This window comes from Mytilus galloprovincialis, chromosome 4 (assembly GCF_965363235.1).
Source record: "Mytilus galloprovincialis chromosome 4, xbMytGall1.hap1.1, whole genome shotgun sequence".
Classification (NCBI taxonomy): Eukaryota; Metazoa; Mollusca; class Bivalvia; order Mytilida; family Mytilidae; genus Mytilus; species Mytilus galloprovincialis.
The window spans coordinates 63,009,200-63,026,522 of record NC_134841.1 but is presented as its reverse complement, the minus strand read 5'-3'; the positions used below and the strand labels follow the sequence as shown (position 1 = coordinate 63,026,522).

General features: G+C 32.6%; 1 protein-coding gene across 1 annotated transcript; it reads right to left on the bottom strand.

Annotated features, from left to right (window-relative positions):
- Positions 1-232: 232 nt before the first annotated feature.
- Positions 233-14,332, bottom strand: LOC143072670 (putative ammonium transporter 3). The gene is made up of 7 exons (XM_076247725.1): positions 14,017-14,332; positions 7,153-7,702; positions 4,654-4,725; positions 3,949-4,008; positions 3,343-3,568; positions 1,932-2,099; positions 233-1,014 (listed from the first exon to the last, which is right to left on the bottom strand). Exons 1-7 carry the CDS (start codon positions 14,144-14,146, stop codon positions 688-690), a joined length of 1,533 nt encoding a protein of 510 aa, XP_076103840.1. The 5' UTR covers positions 14,147-14,332; the 3' UTR covers positions 233-687.
- Between the last annotated feature and the right edge of the window lie 2,991 nt (positions 14,333-17,323).

Sequence of the window (17,323 nt, the reverse complement as noted above, 5' to 3'; positions counted from 1 at the left end):
CTTATATAGGGAATCATTGAAGCGTGACTGGAGCGGGCCCCCTCTTAGGTCAGTCAGTGGGCCCCCACTTATGAAAATTTCTGGATCCGCCACTGGTGACACCACATCGAGTAATGACAAAACCATATTGAGTAATGACAAAACTATATCAAGTCAATACGAAACCATATCGTGTAATATCGAAATATCATTAAGTAAAGACTATTCCATATTGGGTTATATTATAACATCATTATGTAATGTCAAAATCATATTAAGTAAAGACAAAATATCATTAAGTAATAATAAAACAACATAAAGTAATATTAGAGTTCCACATAAGACAGCTGCGGCGTTCCATAGTCGCATCCAACATTTCTTCCTTAAGGAATAATACAAATGTGTATCTATGTGCAGTGTAAGAAACAGTATAGTTAATGTTTTGAGATGTTCAATATCGAAAACCAATGACTTCATAAATAAAACAATTTCAAGGTACAAAAATTGTATGAATTGTTATTCGACACACGTTAGTTTTTCTGTTGTTTCCTTTCTTGTAATATGATAGAATGACTTTGTCAATAAGCGGTATGAACGAGATCTTTGCTATAAGGCAAGTTAAAACCAATTTAATTGTTATAGTTCATACATTGCTGTATATAAAGCTTACTTGTATCGTAAGCTAACGTATTAAAGGCATGTGCAAGTTCACAGCAAACTTATATCGTCTGCAGGTGCAATTTCACGATTTCTTTTTATTTTTGTTATAACCTGATCAAGAAACCTATAAAAAGCATTATTTTCGTTCTGATCAGTTCTATTTGTTGCATTTCGAATGTTTTCGGAAATTGTGATCATTTCGGAGCTATCTTTTGTTATAGTTGAAACTGATGACGGAATTCGACTGGTACGTCTAGACGAAAATATGATGTTGGAATCATTTCTGTTGTTGCTGTCTATATTGTGTTCCACGAAATCTGCACCTAATTCTTCTTCTTCTAGAGACAGTCGAATACCAACAGTCTTCTTCAGTGGCTAAAATATAAGGATATGCAGTCTTAAGTAAGAACTGGAATCGGCTAGAATCATGTATCAAAGTAGTATGAACCACTTGTGTGACTGCTGTACCCCTAATTTTGACATTTTTACCTATTGTGTCTGTTTGTTTTTTTCACGCATCGTTGACAATGTAATGGAATTTGATGCCACTGTCATACAAATGAGAGGTTTAGCTAGCTATAAAACCAGGTTCAATCCACCATTTTCTACATAAGAAAATGCCTGTACCAAGTCAGGAATATGACAGTTGTTATCCATTCGTTTAATGTTTTTGAACTTTTGAATTTGCTATTTGATTTGGGACTTTCCTTTTTGAATTTTCCTCGGAATTCAGTTTTTTTGTGTTTTTACTTTTTTCCAGTGCGTACTTGTAGTTAATTCTCTTATAATCAGCCAGTGTTACTTAATATGTTAGTATATTGTGCTTGTCATAAACTAATTAAATTTTCAGATAAAAAATAAAGACACATTTGTATAGTTTTAATCTTCTTTTTTGTTTTGTTTTGCATGTGTCTTAACTTTAATTCCCAAATGTTGACCATTTGTCATTTCCACTTAATTAAAGGATAATGGAATATTTTCTTCCACTTACTAACTGATTGTAAAACTTTATGGATAAAGTTATAAAGAAAATTGTATACTTTAATGTAGCATAGGGAAGGTGTGATTTGAAATTCAGATGAATGAAACTGATGTTCAGTAACTTCATTTTTATTCCTTAAGATGTTCTTAGTTTATAACAGAATATGATGATTGTTTTTTTTCAATTAATTTTCTTATACACGTTAATGTATAGCATTTCGTATGACTTATTACTGACCCGTGAGTTCCTCTTGTAAGAAAACGATTTGTTAGTTTCGGATTACTTTCTACTAAGATATTTGATTACTTACCCATAATATAAGAAAAGTTCCAAATATCGACCATGTCATAATGGAAACGCATGAAAATACCTGTACACCTAATAAATAGAACCCTCCACCGTGAACTAGACCGTTTCTTCCCATTGTCAAATTCTGAAATTTATCCTTCTGTGCAAATATACCAACAGCTAACATACCCTATCAAAAAGATAAAAGTAAATACTGGAAAAGAGTACGATTTCAATGTTTATTCAAAAGTAAATGATTATGATAGAAATCTATCATAACATATCTAAGATATCAATACATGAATCTGATGTGAAACCTGGTTGATGAATAAACCAACTGTTTTCTTATATTGCAGATCACCAAAAATAGATTATCCTTAATGAGACCTATAGGTCACTGTTTGCCCCCGAATAAGAAAATAAAAAAGTTGTATATATATTTATTAACTTATTCATGTTATTTACTTCTGTTGTTCACATGACATTAGTCTGTCTTTAAAAATGCTCTACTCAATTTGGCAACTCTGTGGTCTGCCGGATATTTATTAGTCTTTACATTTTTTAAATCTTGTCAAACTTGTCTAGCCTGGCCTTACAATATATTGCCATTTACGAAAACACTAAAACGCTTATTTAATTGGGATAACAAATGTCTAAACATGCTGTATCACAATGCTTTATTCAGTTTTTCGAATCATCCTTTGGATGTCACTTCCTATGCTACAAATAACATGCTCATTTTTCGAGATGCAGATGTCTGCTATAAGACTTCTTCGTCACTAAATCTAAGGGAGGTAAATAATGTTTTAAACCTATCCATTGACTTTGCAGGTTGATTTTGATTTTCAGTGTCCTATATCTAATACCTAATGCCATTTTCTTCCATTGGATCAATGAAAGTCTTTAGATGAATAAATCAAATAGTGATAGGGTAATAATAATTCTTTTTGGTTTTGATTTAATTGTAGCACTTGTTCACAACAGAGATATTTAATATTCTAAAAGTTCATTTAAGGATGTTTGCGGCTCAGTTTCAAAATAAATAACTTTTCATCAAACTAGTTTATTTTGATAGGGGATTAATTGAGGAATAAAAAAAGCAAAAAATATATAGGGGTCAATGTGTTTGCTTTCGAGATATAAGCCATTAGAAATTTGGCGGGAAAATGTTCTCTCTTGACTTTTCATAGCTTTATCATTGGCCAGTCAAAGTCCAAAAATATTATGAAAAAATAAATAAGATTTTATAAGACTTTTACAAATGGCTTATAATTATACATGTAAAAGATTTATAAAAAGAAAAATGGGGGTTCATGGGCAAAATTTTTTAAGGCATTCTAATGGGTAAAACCAGAGGATTCCGAAAATCTGACAAAAATTCCAAAACATGACAAGCAGACATCCTTAGGCAAAAAACTGAATTTATTACAAACCCACAATCCACATACGCCATGGACAGAAATTGCACCAACAGGGTCGTCAAGTTTCATCTTGTCAAGTAGTTTTGCTCCAAATACACTTAAAATACCACCAATAGCACCCGTTATCACAGCTTCCCACGGTCGTATAACTGCACAACTTGCTGTAACACCAACCATCCCACCTAAGACACTATTAACTATTGTTGATACATCATATTTACCCTTGTATAAAATTACACTAAAAATAAAAATAAAATTATATCATATTTACCCTTGTATAAAATTACACTAAAAATAAAAATTAAATTATTACAATTTTTTTTCTAAATGACATTGAAAAATAAAAAAAAAAATAACTAGAAGATTAAACTTTCGTCACGTTTAGTTTAAGTAGTAAAAAAGCTCTGAATAAATATAATATTAAATGAATACAAGAGTACGTGGGATAATACAGTTCTCAAATTTTATTTTTCTGTACTTCTGATGCCCTTCAACTTCGTAATTGAGGCCAAGATGATACATTTTAATATATGCAAAAGCATTTTGTGTACTTAAGTATTAGCCCGGTATCTTTTATGAGTTTTTAAAATGAAAATAAGACAAAAAAATGGTCATTACCTTAAAACAATACCAGCAAATCCTGCGCCTACAGATCCATTCATGGTTATAACAGCTGATCTAAAATACAAAATTTATATTATAGGCCACACGTAAAAATGTACATAAAATATTCCACACAACAAAACTCTTCATAAAAGTCACCATGTGTGAAAGTTAACAATTATAGGTCAAAGTACGGCCTTCAACACGGAGCATTGTCTCATTCCGAACAGCAAGCTTTCAAGGGTGCCAAAATGCTTAGTGTAAAACATTTCAAATAGGAAAACCGACGGCTGTTTTTATTGCAAACTTATTGCGACGATCAAGGAAAATATAACCACTTTTTTCAAGATAATTTAGGAAATTAATTTTTGATGAAGGACAACATAATAATAAGTATTATAATGAATTAAATATGAGAAATTACACTTTTGTTGCATGTTTTGTGTCTCAAGACCTTTTTGATTTTAAAATATGTCTATAAATCACGAAACTGCAACCAAATCTGGTTGCTGCCGCCATTATCTCCAGTAGAAAGTTATTTCTTTGATGTTCAAAATGCGCTTATTAGTATTTGGGTCAATTTCACTACGCGCATATGTCCAAACACTTACCATCTCACAAATTTACGGGGAAAAGACCGTTAGTTTTGTTGAAAGAAAATATTTCAAAATATTAACTTCTTTTTTATATTAGATGATATTAATCGAAATGTATACGTACTTGGCAGCTAGCTTCCATTTACCTCCTGATATTCCGAAAGTACTTCCACAATTAAACCCAAGCCATCCCCACCTGTAAAATAAATTAGTCATATTAGAACTATGGGGAAATTATGCAGTTATTGTATTTGCACCCTAGTGATTTCATATACATTGAATTCATATTTTCATCAAATTTCCATAATAAACTGAACACCAACAAGAAATGATTAAGTTAAACCATAGCATGACCGTTAAAAATTTCCATAATACCAGATGCGTATTTCGATAATTTATGTCCCTTCAGTGATGCTCGAGGCACAAAAAAAGTAATTCAAAACTATAGTTCAAACGTTAAAGAGCCGATATATTCAAACGAACCAGTAAAGACAAACGATGACAACAAATCAGAGCTATGGATGAGGGAAATATATTTCTTAATTTAAAATGATATCGAAATTTTATTCAAATCTTAATTGTAATACACGCTATCTGCATTACATCGTTTTCCTCGCGGATTAACATTCAACCAGCAGAGGTATGGACTCATTGGATAAAAAATAATATTAAGGGTACCAATGTTATTGCATCATATACGAATGTTTGAATTATTAAGGTCCTTCAGTGATGCTCGATTCCAAAATATTTGGGAGCACAAAATATTACTCAAACGCTAAATACAGTTCTAAAAGGGCTCAAAAATAAAGCCGAACTCGTAATTATTAGTATCAAAACCTATTGTTGTTCAAAGACCAAAATCCGAAGATAAGCATTATTATTACCAAAAAGATAAAACTAATAAATACATAGCACAATTAAAAAAAAATTAATCTGACAATCTTTTACATGGTAACAGGTTAAAAAAAACCATAAAATTATTCCATAATACAGCAGTTAAGTCTATGCAACGAAAGTTAAGGACGTGGAGATACTCTCTAAAAGACTGTAAATTTTGATAAAATTTCAGAAATTGCTTTGCGTAAGATGAAAGAGCTATGATTTAGATTGTACAGGTTATCTGCTTAAATGTTATGTGTGCACTTTTGAATTTCTAACTAATTTTCTTACTGCATTATGGATAAATACGTAAAATAAAAATTGGCTTTTCATGACAAAACGCCAATCCTAAATTTTCCGTGGGCTCCTTTCAGCAATGGTTCCATAGCATGAATTCCGGGCCGTTTTGAGCAATTGCTTTACAGCATGAGTTTGGGGCTCCTTTGATCATTCATTCTGAACTGCGGGTTCCAATGCTCTAGGAAACATGACTTTGTTTCAGCAAGTTAATTCATAGAATATTAATATTTAGGTAACTATATGACTGGCACTCATTTTGTATGTCAGAAATTAGATGATCGTTTGTAAAAGATAATCAGATATCATTTGAATATTAAATTCTAATTGAAAGCAAAATGAGGATAAAGTCGGACAACGATAAAAACATTTTAAATATCATTATATATAAAGGACTTTTTTTCCAACCCTCCAATTTATGTGCATTTATGCGATATTAGTTCTTTAACTTTTCCATGTTTTCGCCTTTTTTTCAATTAGTCTTTGATCATTTTGTCGACGACTTTAGAAGCATACATTAAGGAATTTCCGATATGCAGAGTCCTAATTGATTTCCATATCAAGCCATTCTTTGATATAGGCAATGGAGTACATATCCTTCCCATTTTGAATGACAATTAATAGAGCATTGACATGATATCACTTAGTGAAAGTGTTCGTTTATTTCTATATCACTTTTCTAAAATATGAGTTTTCATATTGCAGCTTGCGTCGCTAGATCTATGCGGGGCGTAAAGGGGGTTATCTGCATGGAAGAACGCGAAATAAAATTTTCATTTCACGATGAACGAACAATTAAAAACGTCTTGCACGTTAACCTTTTTACCGATTTCACGATACACGGTGAATAACGAACCATATTCACGGCTTCACGTGAAAGAAAAATGGCAAAACACGTTGCACGAAAATAACCCTTTACCACCCTCATCTATATGTATATGATACAAAAATGCATATGAATTCTTATAAAAAGTTTCAATAAGACGGTATAAAAACTCATTAAAATTTTGTAGTTCTTTTGTCTGTTAAATTTGAAGTATCTATGATGAATTTACTTAACTTTCGGTTTGTATTAACCATCTCGATAAAAAAAATATAATTTAAATGAGAAAATAATATAAAAGAGGTATTATTCGATGTTTTTTGCGACAAATTATTTTCTTAAAAGGATCATCACACACAACACAATATTGAAGCGTCTGTATAAGCAACTCAAATCTCAAAAAAGTTTCATACATAACTTTTTGATTGTGAGTTCAATTCATTTATGTTAAATAGCATTAAAGTAAATTAAAAGATAGCATTCATGAGTACGTGTATGTTATACTTTGAGTGAAGTAGCATTCATGAGTACGTGTATATTATACTTTTAGCAAATTATCTTTACACTGGAAATCATTTTTCTACTTGTAGGTTTTCACAAAATTGGGTATAAAACAAAACTCACCATAACATAAATAATCCAAGTATTGTATTGACTGGGTTTCCTAATATAGGTCGCTGTTCTTCATTCTCGTATCTTCCTGTACGAGGTTTTAACAAATACGTAGCTACCAATGCAGCCGTTCCTCCACATAGATGTACAACTCCTGACCCTGCAATATCTACGCATCCTAATTTGTTCAAGAATCCATTTTTATCCCACACCCAATGCGCTGGTATACAGTAAACATAAGTATTAAAAAAACTGTATACCATGTAGGATGTTAATTTAGTTCGTTCAGCCATTGCACCGGACACTATAGTTGTTGCTGTGGTTGCAAATGATAACTGAAAGACAAATGTTGCAAATAACTGACCCATATCCGGGCCATTAGAGTCAACGAAAAAATATCCTACTCCAATAAATCCATTTGATCCTTCGTCTTTTCCAAAACTTATACCAAATCCTACCATCCAGTAACTAATGCCACCAAATATAACATCGGCAGCATTTTTAATCATTATGTTTACCTCATTTTTCCTGGTCACGGCACCGGATTCTAAGAGCCCAAAACCTGTGAAAAGATCAGCTAAGGAAAATGTTTTATGGCAAAATCTAAATGAGGTGATATTGATGTATTTTCTCAGTTTTAAACTTAATATCTAACAATCAACACAATGATACATATAAAAGTGACAATAGTTTCGTTAATCAAATACAGAAAAAGCTTTGTAATTTTTTGATTTCTTCTACATATTTAAAAATATATATATACATGTATGCAGCAGTTATATATTAATATTAACATAGCTTTATATCACTAAAAGATCGATAATAAAAAATCCAAGTGTATATCAAAATGAATATAGAATGTTAAATTATATGATTTACACAATTTTTTTGGGAGATTCGTTAAATTGTTTCTATTAAACCCCCCACCCCCATATCACTATCCCAATACAAAACATCAATTTAGAAGATTTAGTAAAAATCAAAATAGCAGCTAATTTACCGGGAAAAAAACCCAATACTGTGCCATCAAAACAGAAGGAGAAAAAGTACAAACATTCTCATTTGAAAGGGGTTGGACTGACCTTCTATGTTTAGATACTGTAGTAAAAGTAATTGTAAATCGGGATTTGCATCTCTATAACTTTAGAAACAAACTAGAGGCTCTAAAGAGCCTGTGTCGTTCACCTTGGTCTGTGTGAATATTAAAGGAAGCAGATGGATTCATGACAAAATTGTGTTTTGGTGATGGTGATGTGTTTGTACATCTTACTTTACTGAACATTCTTGCTGCTTAAAATTATCTCTATCTATAATGAACTTGGCCCATTAGTTTCAGTGAAAAATGTTTGTAAAAATTTACAAATTTTATGAAAATTGTTAAAAATTGACTATAAAGAACAATAACTCCTAAGGGGGTCAATTGACCATTTCGGTCATGTTGACTTATTTGTAAATCTTACTTTGCTGAACATTATTGTTGTTTACAGTTTACCTCTATCAATAATAATATTCAAGATAATGACCAAAAACAGCAAAATTTCCTTAAAACTATCAATTCAGGGTCAGCAACCCAATAACGGGTTGTCCGATTCATCTAAAAATTTCAGAGCAGATAAATGTTGACCTGATAAACAATTTTACCCCATGTCAGATTTGCTCTAAATGCTTTGGGTTTTGAGTTATAAGCCAAAAACTGCATTTTACCCCATGTTCTATTTTTAGTCATGGCGGCCATCTTGGTTGGATGGCTGGGTCACAGGACACATTTTTCAAACTACTAACCCAAAAAATGATTGTGGCCAAGTTTGGATTAATTTGGCCAAGTAGTTTCAGAGGTGAAGATTTTTGTAAAAGATTACTAAGATTTACGAAAAATGGTTAAAAATTGACTATAAAGGGCAATAACTCCTAAAGGGGTCAACTGACCATTTCAGTCATGTTGACTTATTTGTAAATCTTACTTTGCTGAACATTATTGCTGTTTATAGTTTATCTCTAACTATAATAATATTCAAGATAATGACCAAAAACAGCAAAATGTCCTTAAAATTACTAATTCAGGGCCAGCAACCCAACAACGGGTTGTCCGATTCATCTGAAAATTTCAGAAGAATGGATCTTGAACTGATAAACAATTTTACCCCATGTCAGATTTGATCTAAATGCTTTGGGTTTTGAGTTATAAGCCAAAAACTGCATTTTACCCCATGTTCTATTTTTAGCCATGGTGGCCATCTTGGTTTGATGGCCGGGTCACCGGACACATTTTTCAAACTACTAACCCAAAAGATGATTGCAGCCAAGTTTGGATTAATTTGGCCCAGTAGTTTCAGAGGAGAAGATTTTTGTAAAAGATTACTAAGATTTACGAAAAATGGTTAAAAATTGACTATAAAGGGCAATAACTCCTAAAGGGGTCAACTGACCATTTCAGTCATGTTGACTTATTTGTAAATTTTACTTTGCTGAACATTATTGCTGTTTACTGTTCATCTCTATCTATAATAATATTCAAGATAATAACCAAAAACAGCAAAATTTCCTTAAAATTACTAATTCAGGGGCAGCAACCCAACAACGGGTTATCCGATTCATCTGAAAATTTCAGGGCAGATAGATCTTCACCTGTTTAACAAGTCCACCCCATGTCAGATTTGCTCTAAATGCTTTGGTTTTTGAGTTATAAGCCAAAAACTGTATTTTACCCCTATGTACTATTTTTAGCCATGGCGGCCATCTTGGGTGGTTGGCCGGGTCACCGGACACATTTTTTAAACTAGATACCCCAATGATGATTGTGGCCAAGTTTGGTTTAATTTGGCCCAGTAGTTTCAGAGGAGAAGATTTTTGTAAAAGTTAACGACGACGACGGACGACGACGACGGACGACGACGGACGCCGGACGCCAAGTGATGAGAAAAGCTCACTTGGCCTTTTAGGCCAGGTGAGCTAAAAATGTATACAAAGATGTCTTCTTTTGATCCCTCTTTAATGAAAATTATCACAGCGTACCATAAAAAAGACAAATGGATTTATTGAATAGGAAATTTTTAAAAGTCTTAAGAGGTCTTCAGCGTTTCTTGGATACTAAAATTGTCCGTTTATAAATTTTGAAATTATGAAGAAACTAAGGTTTCAACTCCCTCAGACAAAGTTGGCTTTAGATCAGGCGCGTAGCCACGTTTACGTCAAAACGCCCGGGCGTGCACTTAAATTTGATAAAAAAAATATCTCCATTAAAAAGATGTGGTTTAAAGCACATCAGTGTTGTAAATCAATCTCCAATAGCTTGTAATTGCTTATAAAAGTGACGAAATCTACTTCCGATCAAATAGTACCGTATTATATATTTGTTTATTTCGGTCAAAGTCTGAATCTCCTGGTAATTCTTCTTACTTTCCATTTGTTCAAAGAAATTCATAATCAGCTGAGATTCGATATGTGCTTTGAATTTTAATAGCCGAGCCTGCGACATTTATGACGCGAAAAAAGAAATAGAGAACCTAGATTTCTTCAGCGGCGTCAACATTTAGGTTCAATATGTGGTTATTTTAATATCAATAATTTTGTCAAACCTTCATGAAGTTTTACGAAAGTTGGACAGAAGTTTTTTATTCTTAATAGAGTATCCAAAGCATAATGATGAATTTATATTTTTAATTTTACCGTATTTTACTGATAAAGGGAATTTGTTTTTTGCAGTTAAAGAGTAGATACAGTCTGCGGTTAAAGAAGTGTGTTACACTTCAATTACTTTGGTAAACCTTCATCGAATTTTATGAACCTTTATCAGAAGCTTTTTTTGTGATTAATGTCTGAAGCAACTTTTAGCAATTAACAGACGGTCTGTGGTTAATATTGTTTTTTACTAGACAATTTTGAAAACCTTCAGATATTGTATTGAAACTTTGGCAGAAGTTAATATTCCAGATAAAAAAAAAAAAAACCATCTTAATAAATTTAATGTTTGATGATTTTAAATCTTGTAATGAAATGAACTGATTGATGGATTCAATTTTTGAAGGGGTAATCTCAGACGAGAATCACGGTAATCCATGGACCCCTTTACGAATTTTCATAATGTACCTAAAAATCTATGCAAATTTATCATTTCATATCCATTTGCACAAATACAGGGGTTTTAGTCAAGTAATTGCTTTAGCCCACGGTTCCTTTAAAACATATTTAAAGTAACTGGTCTGGATAATTTCTCTAACACCAATGACCATCAGATTCCAAATCAACAAAATGGGTTCATTAACATAAAAGATTAAAAACAATAGTCTCTAAAGTATGTTCAATTTTCTACATGCAGTTCTTTTTAATGATAGAAATGGGACTCCCGCTCCTCCTACCCACTACTATGAATAGGTTTTATAACCTGGATCCGATTGGAGCTCTCAAACTCCTCACCGAGGTTGGGGCGTACACTTAAAAATAGCCTAGCTATGCCACTGTAGATGAATTTGGCTATTTATTTTTGGTGTTTTTGACATATAGCTCTTCAACGGTTTTGACACTTATACATCTTCAGATTTCAAATGTTTAGTTTTGAGCGTTCCTGATGAAGGTAAATCCAGAAAAACGCTTCGGACGCAAGAAATTATTAAACGTGTTGTTTTCAATTTTTTACATCACTGGGTCGTATCAGTCCCGAGGATATCATCAGCTCAGTAGTCAGTACTTACTTCGGTACTGACATGATTTAACAAACTTTACTAAATTGTCAATCTAATTAAAAACCGATCTCTCATGCTCCCGTTTTCTGATATGTCGCGACATATCAGAAAACGGGAGCATGAGAGATCGGTTTTTAATTAGATTGTAAAATTGTACGTTATAAATTGTGAAATTATCAAGAGACTAAGGTTTCAACTCCCTCAGGCAAAGTTGGCTTTAGATGAATTTGGCTATTTATTTTAGGTATTTTTGACATATAGCTCTTCAACGGTTTCTGTACTTATACATCTTCGGATCTCAAATGTTTGGCTTTGAGCGTTTCTAATGAAGGTAAATCCAGAAAAGCGCTTCGGACGTAAGAAATTATTCATAGTTATCAAAGGTACCAGGATTATAAACGTGTTGTTTTCAATTTTTTTTTATTATTTTATCAAAATGAACACAACTAGATTTAATGAAAACAAGCCAATTGTCGGACAGGAAACTCAAGCAGACACAAAGATCTATTAAAGTAATAGGTTTATAACAGATAACCTACTTGTATCTGACTTTAGTTTGTCGATACAAAAAAGAAGATGTAGTATGACTGCCAATGAGACAACTCTCCACAAGAGACCAAATGACACAGAAATTAGCAACTGTAGATCACCGTTCGGCATTCAATAATGAGCAAAGCCCATACCGCATAGCCAGCTATAAGGCCCCGAAATGACAAATGTTAAATAATTCAAACGAGAAACCAAACAGCCTAATTTATGTTATTTTGTCGAGTCCATTTATCACGTTTCCTTGGCCTAAATATAGGCAAAAGTAGTTTGTCAATGTTCAAATGTCATAAATCGATTAAGAAAACATGTAGGGTAAAAAACGAAGGGAATTGCAGTAAATCCTATAAAAGCGAAACAGGATGTGTCGACAGGGAAAACGTCTCCTGATATCCATCATTCGCCCGCAATGCGATTCCTAAGTCACCCAGGAAAAACCGGGAACAGGACACAATCAGTAAAATTATAGATTAGACGATTATGCTGGTGTCTAATGACATAAGAATGAGAATCTATGTCGATGGTGAGTTGAGACACCGAGATATATAGTATCGGTCAACCACTTCATGGGGTTAGACTTATAAATAGTTTCTGCCATTGTTATCCTTCTTTTTCAAATTATGTTTGAACAGTGTGCGGTTGTTGTTGTCGGGGTAAATGTAATACAAGAGGGGCGAAAGATACCAGAGGAACAGTCAAATTCATACATCGAAAACAAACTGACAATGTCATGACAAAAATGAAAAAGACAAACAGACAAACAATTATATCACACAAGAAACAATAGAGAAAACTAAAGACTGAGTAATACGAACCCCACAAAAACTGGGGGTGATCTCATGTGCTCCGGCAGATCCTGTTTCACATGTGGCACCCGTCGTACTGCTCATGTTATTACAAACCCGGTAAATAGTCTAATTCGGTAGGTCACATTCATGAAAAGGGAAGGGGTTGTAGTTACGACGTAAGAAACATGTTCCCTTTAATTTTGTTAAGCTTCACTTTGATGTACACAGTCATCAAAGATATAAGGCTACCACTGAGTACATGTCTATCTACTTCATGTACCATAGAGAAGGGGACAATAAAAATGTGGTAGTAGTAGGAGGGTTGGGATTCCGCTAACATGTTTAACCCCGTCACATTCTGTATGTATGTGCCTGTCTCAAGTCAGGAGCCTGTAATTCAGTGGTTATTGCTTGTTTATGTGTTACATATTTGTTTTTCGTTCATTTTTTGTACATAAATTAGGCCGTTAGTTGTCTAATTTGATTTTTTATACATTTTTCATTTCGAGGCCTTTTATAGCTGATTATGCGGTATGGGATATGTTCATTATTGAAGGCCGTATTATGGTGACCTATAGTTGTTAATTTCTGTGTCATTTGGTTTCTTGTGGAGAGTTATCTCATAGGCAGTCATACCATATATTCCCTTTTATGTTAAAAATAGCTATCACACCAAACTTATTATACCTGACATGGTAGGTTGAACGGTAGGTAGCATTTTCCCTCATTTCCAGATGATTACGTTATATGTATATGTTATAGTCCAATTGATAGTTATTTACTAAACAATTCAACAACGAAAATACTACAATACAACAATGAAATAAACTGTTATAAAGGTAAAATTGTCCAACAAAACCTACCTGATTGCATAGTGAAAATAATGAAAGAACTGGTTAATATCCACGTTGCATCGTCCCATGTTAAGTTATTTACAATAGCTACGGCACCATCAGAGTCTAAAGCTGTAGTTGAATTATTTGCCATATTCATGCAGCGTGAAGATCATGATTCAAATTTGTAGAATTTTTCCTAATTTTAAAATTCAATCTTTCAAAATCCATAGTGTACTGTTTATAGATCCGTGTCTATTTTGAATAGAATTATTTGCCATATTCATGTAGCGTAAAGAACATGATTCGAATTTGTTGAATTTTTCATAATTTTCAAATTCAATATTTCAAAATCCATAATGTACTGTTTATATATCTGTCTCTATTGAATTAGATTTATACTACCCATCATTCATTTTCAAATTCAATCTTTCAAAATCTATAGTGTACTGTTCAAAGATCGGTATCTATTGAATTAGATTTAGACTACACATCATTTATTCAAACTACGGTTGATTATCGATCATTTATCCTTTAAGTATCTTGGAGACAGATCAGTAACTAAAGGCCTCCAGTACTCAATTTTAGAAGCATCTCTTTAATATAGAAATTACGATATATCTAAATCAAATTTAGAGAATAAAGATAATAGCAATGAATATAACACTGATACCATTTTTGATGATAATAATAAAAAAAAAAAAGGAAACTGACAAAGAAATGTTTCGTAAAACCAAAAACAGGAATAAACTATGTCAATCAACTTTTCCAAACAACAACAACAGAAATAATTTATTAGAGTTTCACCTCTTTAAAACATTTGATATAAATTCACTGTGCTTTTCCATGACAAGTTGATTCTGTTAGTCTTTAAAAGTGACATTAGAAAAATAAAAAGTCCGTTAAACTTAAATAAATTTGAAATGCAAGAACAAATATTGAAACTTATAGCATATATAAAAAAGAAGATGTGGTATGATTGCCAATGAGACAACTATCCACAAAAGACCAAAATGACACAGACATTATCAACTATAGGTCACCGTACGGCCTTCAACAATGAGCAAAGACCATACCTCATAGTCAGCTATAAAAGGCCCCGATAAGACAATGTAAAACAATTCAAACGAGAAAACTAATACATGGTGATGATAAAGCTTAAAACATGATGACTAAAAACACTCAATATCAGAATTTTTCTAAAACTCTGTACGAGACAACGATTTAAATTGAAGGTTTGGTGTGTTTTATTTAAGATTACTGTGTGTTTTTCTTTAGGTAAAATTTCATCCTATTGTATTTTTATCTAAACTAAAACCTATGTTCTGTCTGTATTTGTTTTGTTTCATAACTATTTTGATATGAGCGTCACTGATGAGTCTCATGTAAACAAAACGCGCGTCTGGTGTACAAAATTATGATCCTGGTACCTTTGATAACTATTCGCATGTTCATACATTTGTTTGTACATTAGTAGTTTCATAACAATTCTCATCTTTTTACGTTTTTCTCTTTTTTGGTCTTTTCTCTTTTCTTGAAGATAGCATTTATGATTCATTTTATAAAGTATTGAATTTCGTAGTTGATTAATACATGTACAATGCCATTAAAAACAAACAGACACCACTAGAAGAATTATGTATAATTAGACCGTAGCTATATGTATATCTAAGAGATAGATCGTTCATCATACATTAAAAATTCACCATGTACTGTACCGATGAAGTGGCGCATGTCAACTGACCTTTAAAATGATGGTTTGATAGGTTTTTTTTTTTTTTATTAAGATCTGTTTTAAAATTCAATATTTTGCATCTTTGAATTCAAAGCAGTTCATGGGACACTTTAGTAGAATTGGTTGCATTTATTTTATCAAAATACTGGTTAAGACGAAATACTGTTTAATATGAAATACAGTTTAAGAGAAAATACAATTTAAGACGGATTATTGTTTAAGACAAAATAGTATATAATAGAAGTATGATGTATGTTCGTCCCTTCGGTCGATATTCGTGAAAAATACACGGATACGTCGATAACAACCAACACCATTTCATGCAATGCGCACAGTATTTAAGCTTTTATAAATGAAATTACATCTCACGGGTATGTTTCCGGTTGAATTTCCCAAATTCAAGTTTCAAACGGAATTCGATGCGACTGCCATACAAGAAAGAGGTTTAGCTAGCTATAAAACCAGGTTCAATCCACCAATTTTTACATACGAAAATGTCTGTACCAAGTCATGAATTAGACAGTTGCTATCCATTCGTTTGATGTGTTTGAGCTTTTGATTTTTTAGTTAGCTATACCGAACGGGACATAACAACCACCTTGTATTTTTGTTATTTCAGCATTCGCTACACAAATCAAAAGCCTCCGAACCTCGTCATACTTGACACAGAAACCATGTGCATTTAAATTTTCAATCAAAGACTTCGATCCGAACTCATCATGCAACTGTACTGCAAAATCAAGACTAAATGGAGTAATTATGTTATTACAATTTGACATCAGGCACTCTGCGAGAGCAGCACATTTTCTTCGAATGTCATACGAAATATCCATTGATACTGAAGAAGCCAAAAAACAAAACTTATCAAACAGGGTGGCAACATTGCTTCTGACATTTCCAACGATACTTTGTCATTTGCAGGATAATAATAAGATATATAAACATTTTCCATTTTTTGTCTTTATATTGAGGCTGCTTCATAAAGTACATGCATATCGGTTTGTTCGTTGGTTTTAGTGGAGCTATATACGCATGGACTAAAGTCGGTTTTTATCTCAAGCATTTCTAATTCTGCTTAGATGTTATTTAATGCTTTAACAACGTCTCCAATGGAAATATCGCTAGCAAATACATTGCTAGCTTTACCTTGTCCTTGTTGAGCAAAAAATACAATGGCATCCCTGTAGTGCTTCTCAAGTCCTAAGTTAAGAAAAATTACAGTATGTCTTACTTACTTCATCAGGTAAAAAAGACTGGTACATTGTCAAAAGTGATGACAATACAAGAGACTTTTTGTCACGAATAAGGTCTCGGTATGTAATTTCAACTGCTCTTCCAAATGCCAAATCATACGCAGATTTTTTAGTGGATTATGGTCTATATATATGCCAAGTATGTGTTCAGACATGCTGTGTGATACACTGCATTATTGAGCAAATTCTCTTGCTCTATTCGATTTATCATCCAGCGTCGCAAGCTCTAACAGCAACATCTTTAAGATTGACGAACCTTTCAGCAGATGAAATTGTATGTAATGTTTTCACCCTTTTATGAGACATTTGTTTTGCAAATAATACACTTTGATGTATTGTGATCAATATT